The sequence below is a fragment of the Vigna angularis genome, chromosome 9 (genome assembly GCF_016808095.1).
Source record: "Vigna angularis cultivar LongXiaoDou No.4 chromosome 9, ASM1680809v1, whole genome shotgun sequence".
In the NCBI taxonomy this organism is placed as follows: Eukaryota; Viridiplantae; Streptophyta; class Magnoliopsida; order Fabales; family Fabaceae; genus Vigna; species Vigna angularis.
Genome location: NC_068978.1, coordinates 23,321,277 through 23,326,671, shown reverse-complemented (window position 1 = coordinate 23,326,671; position 5,395 = coordinate 23,321,277). Strand labels below are relative to the sequence as shown.

Sequence of the window (5,395 nt, the reverse complement as noted above, 5' to 3'; positions counted from 1 at the left end):
GTCAAGTTAGCATCTTGTCACGTGACAATGAGAATGAAATGTGGCAATTATAGTACCACATGTCAATGTTATGTCAAGTTTCATTGTCTTAATATCAATTTGGTCCTTAAATTTATTATTTTGATTCTATTCAGTTTCACTTTTTTTAAAATTCAATAATTTCTTCTTTTCTCAAATTAATACCAAATTTAATTTTTATATAAATATTATATTAATATCTATATTAAAATTGATATTTTTATTAATGATATTTTTATTAAATATTTTTTATAAGATTAAAGTTATTTAAAATGAAATTTTATATTAAATTTATTTAAAATTTGTTTTCAAATTTATGTCCCATATAAACTAAAACTAAATTTGTAATTCTTTTAAATAAAAACATTTTAAAAGAATTGAAACGTAAAAAATCCTAAAATAATTTCTCTCGAATTTTCGCATCCCTGTTACCAATTTAAATAAATTTCCTGAAAATTAAAACAATACATTTTTTGAAAAAAACCTGAATTTGAACTATTTTTATACATTTTTGCTGTTTAAAAATACTTACAATATCTTTATATACACATTTTTTACTTCCTTTATATTTTATCAAATACTTTTAAAATATGTTCTTTTAAAGTAGGAAATATTGAAGAGGGAGTGTCATCGTTTAAAAATTCACATTTCAATTAAACTTTATTATTATTATTATTATTTTATTTTATTTTATATTTCAAATAGTTATATATTTTTAAAATATATAAAATTCAATTATATATATATATATATATATATATATATATATATATATATATATATATATATATATATATATTAGACTTGGCTTAGAAATAACAATTTTATAATTTTAATTATAAATTTTTTAAACAAATTTATTAGAATTTATATTTTAAAATAATTTTAAACAAAATTAAATATAAAATATAAATTTAAATAAACTTAATTTTCTTAAAATTATTAAATAAAAACTTAAATTTTTGTAAAAATATCAAATATAATATTTATATTAAAATTAAATTTTTGTCTCAATGAAAATGAAATTACTTAATTTAAAAAAATTTAATATAATTAAAATAACAAATTCAAAAAATAAATTAATATTAAAACAATATATTTAACATGACATTAACACGTAATACCCACCGTAATTACGATTAAATCACACCATTATATATATGATACTAATTTATGACAAACTTTTATTTTTAAAAAAAATTAAAAAAATCATAAAATTGACATATAACAAATGTCAAATCAAGATGCATGAAAATAAAGAAAACTACATAAGATTTTCCTTAAAAAAATTATAAGAAAAGTATAATTTAACCAACTTTTAACATCACTTCAAAAATTTGTGAGCATTTCTGCATTTGGGGCTTTTACCCTCTTAATACTGTCAAGAAAAAAAAAAGTGGCATTTTTCATTGCTACTTTTAAAGCAGATTCAATATATTGAAAATAGTAAAAACAAAACATATAATTTTTTTGGTGTCTGCATGAAATGAACTTCCCATGCTGGCGTAGGATGTTTCTTCACGTGACATGGAAAACAAAGACCTTTAAAAATCAGGCTCTTTAATTGCAAACTAAGCAACTTCCCATCATCTTCCCGAGCATGAAAATTTTTGCAGAAACTAGGCTCTGATTTTTATAATTATGGAATCCAATTGTATCACAACTCTGTCTATAAACATCAGTGACATCTTGTTCCCTGTTGTGTCTCCACATGTAGTTTAATTTCTCCTCTCCCTCAGACAACACCACATAAAAGAAATATAAAAAAACTGTACATAAATTATTTGTCAGAATCCAACAGGAAATTTCTGCCAAACCACACGATTGTAGGATCTCATTATATAGCTATATAACCAACCCAAGAAACATGTTCTTCTCCATAGCCTCAAGCCTAAACATCTTGAGAAATCTACAGCAATGGCAAAGTTTCTTTTGGTGTGCTTTTGTTTAGCAAATACCCTTTTGAGTCTAACCAATGCTGCAAACCAACCTCAAATTAATTTTCAATCTCCTTCAACATTATCTTCAAACCCTCCTGCTCAGAGTCCTGGTGACCAGAGATCAGAGACAATTGAACCCTCTATTGGAAGGAAACTTGGTAAGCACCAACGTAACGAAATCAGGTCCTCTGATAGCAGAAGTCCTGCGCCGTCTGAAGCACCGAAAAGTGAAAAAAATGTGCAATCTGGTTCTGAAGGGAGCATTGAAAGAACTTCTATTGAAGCAGAAAATGGAGTTTTGGGTTCTCATCATGGTCAGATTCATTTGACGAGGCAGCACCACCACTCATTTGACAAGTCCATAGCAGGAGCAGGAGTCATTCTTGGAGGTCTTGCCACCACATTCTTGGTGTCAGTTTTCTGCTATATAAGAGCTACTGAAAGGAACAAGCTAGAAACAACAGCTTAGAGCCCCATCAAAGAACTTTTGTTTTCACTTTTTCTTCTACATCAATTCCTTGTCTCTGTATATGCATAGTGTAAATGGAGCTAATGAAAAGATTGAGATTTGTTTGCAGGTTAAATTTGTTCAATTGAAAAATTCAAGTTAGTCTCATTAATTATTTTTAACCTAAAAGTTTTAAGATATTGATTTTATTATTGTTATGATTATATTATTATATTATTAATTTTAATCATTAGCTTAAAATAATAAATTAAAGCTTCTTATTTCTTATATTACGTTTAATTTTGTTATTTTTGTCTAATATACAAGTGAGAGTGGAGTCTCAACTTTTTCTGTTATATCTTTCTATTGTTTAAACGATGGCAGAATTTATAGCCAATTTTTTAAAAGGACTATTTACTTGTAGAAGAATAAATTAAGATGAATTAAGGTAAAACAATCAAATTGAGCGTATAAATTAAAATTAACGTCAAATCCGTCTTGTAATTTTATCAATGGACAATTTTGGTCTATATTAAATTTTAATACAGGGTTTAATATAAAATTTTAGTAAAAGATTTAACATTATATGTATGTAAGTAATATTATACTTTTTATATTTTTTAAAAAGTGGTGTATGTGTGAATAGGTGTTGGGTTAAATATGGACGTATGAAAAGTTAAAACAGGTGTTGCAAAAAGTAAAACAGAGGTCCAAACTACAATAAGTAAGAAAAATTAAAATAAAAAATGGGTCTGTGGAGGTGCACAAGTTAGCATGGGGTGCTGAAAGTAAAAGCTTTAAAAAAATAACATAAAAGGAATGGGGTTGTATGAGTTATCGGATGGTGCAGGAAGTAAAAAGGCTACTCAATCAAAAAATAAAATAAAAAAGGTGAGATGTGTGTAGGAAAACGTGGGTGCAGAAAATAATATAAAAATTAGCCCAAAACCAAAACAAAACAAAACAGAGGAGATGAGGGGTTAAAAAATATAGGAGTGCACAAAGTAAAATAAAATAAGCCCAACAATATAAATAACCCGAATGCATCTCATCTCCTTCTAGCACAAGAGGGATTTGGGAGGAGAGAAAAGTAGAGAGGTGCTTCCTCCACCACCACACAGTCCTTCCTGCACCTCTCCATTCTTCTTTTACTTATATATAAATTTTTAATTTCTATTTTTATTTTTACTAATATCGAACTATTTCATTCAATCTCATTAATGGTCTCCACCACTATATCAATGCACCCCCACACTTCACCACTTTCATATTATCTTTACAGTTTTATTTTTTCTATAATATTTATATTAAATTTAAAAAATTTATAAAAATTATTTTTTAATAATTAAAAATTATCTAATTAAATTATAAATTTATAAAAATTAATACATAAATATAAATATAATTATAAACTAATAAAATAATTAAATAATTAACTGGAATTAAATTTACTCTAACAAAAATGGATTTGCATATGTGATTGCTTGTTTACGACATATCAACATCCAATAACCTCTCACTCGGATTTTCTTATTTAATACACATTTTCAAAATTCTATTTGTAACATCCCAAAATATAGTAATTACCATAATCAGAATTAATTACATTAAGCTAATAAAACAGTGCAGTCTTACAAAAATCGAACGATCGATAAATGCCGAACGGCCAAAAGATACAGAAATAACGAACGCTTCAACATACAAGAGTTCAAGGACGAACGGCTTTACAAAACTATAACCGAACGTCCACAAAGTAAGCGTAACAAAACTAAAACACACGAGCGAGCGCTCTAAGGCTCGGCTTTAACTTCAACATCCACCAGATTTGCGTCCTCCAAATTTTCTTCTTCTAGCACTTCTTCAAGTGACGCACCACCATCTGCTCACATCCACACGGATGATCATTGCAAGGACAGGACGAACGTACATATACAAGATGACAACACAAGAAAAAACGAAAGGGTAAGCTTAAGTAATTTAAATTCACACTTCAACATTTCTATTCAAACAAACACATAACTTCAATATATATATATATATAACATCATCCAAAACATAAGTATACCAATACTAGACCGACCGTCCGGACTGTATGAGTCTGTGTAGTTACAAGCGTCCTTGCACCCGAGTGGTGTAGTAACTGGGATACACCAAACAGCTGCTACTTGAGGTCAGTCCGTTCTTACGTCGCCCATGTTAACTTATGGACTAAGGACCTCCTGTCGTTCCCACACATGACATACTTCCTCTACATGAAGATAGTATTCACGGAACATCAGGATGGACGGCGAGTCTTAACTTATCCACAGTCATACTTTACCAAATTTAATATTCAATATACATCAGAGTCGTCCCTCCATGGAACGCTCATTCAAATACCAAAATCATAATTTCACTTCTTATAGTGTTCGCACACCTTAATACTTCCTTTTATTTACATTTTCATTCTATGTTCCACTTCCATAAAAAGACGAGCGTTCAATCCTCTGCACAACAAGGACGAACGTCAGGAGTGAGACCGTGGGGTTTCCTTTCAAAATAAGAAGGTTGACGCTTGAACATGACGAACGTTACTTTTGCTAGAATCAGTTGAATGAACTGACTCATAGCGATATAATATAAGTATTTCGGAATAAATTTAAATTTAAAGACTTTAGACTAAATTCAAAAGGATAAAGATACAACAAGACGATTTATTTAGTACTCTGAGGACAATTGTTTAACAGGATCGACCGCCAGTCAATGACCGCAAGCGGATATTCATTTACTGAAAATTTGAGACAAATGCTATTTACGTACGTTCTGGAATCAAAGATATGGACGAGCGTTCGGTATAAGACCGTACACTTCTTAGGACGAACGCTAAGTATAAAACCGAGCAATATTAGGACGAACGCTCAGTGTAAGACCGAGCGCTACTTAAGACGAACGTTTGGTATAAAACCGAGCGCTATTAGGACGAACGCTCAGTGTAAGACCGAGCGCTACT

At 29.2% G+C, this 5,395-nt stretch overlaps 1 protein-coding gene across 1 annotated transcript; it reads left to right on the top strand.

The window, feature by feature from the left end:
• The first annotated feature begins 1,891 nt into the window (after nt 1-1,891).
• On the top strand, nt 1,892-2,565 carry LOC128194078 (uncharacterized). The gene has a single exon (XM_052868745.1). It carries the CDS (start codon nt 1,936-1,938, stop codon nt 2,425-2,427), a length of 492 nt encoding a protein of 163 aa, XP_052724705.1. The 5' UTR covers nt 1,892-1,935; the 3' UTR covers nt 2,428-2,565.
• The last annotated feature ends 2,830 nt before the right edge of the window (nt 2,566-5,395 follow it).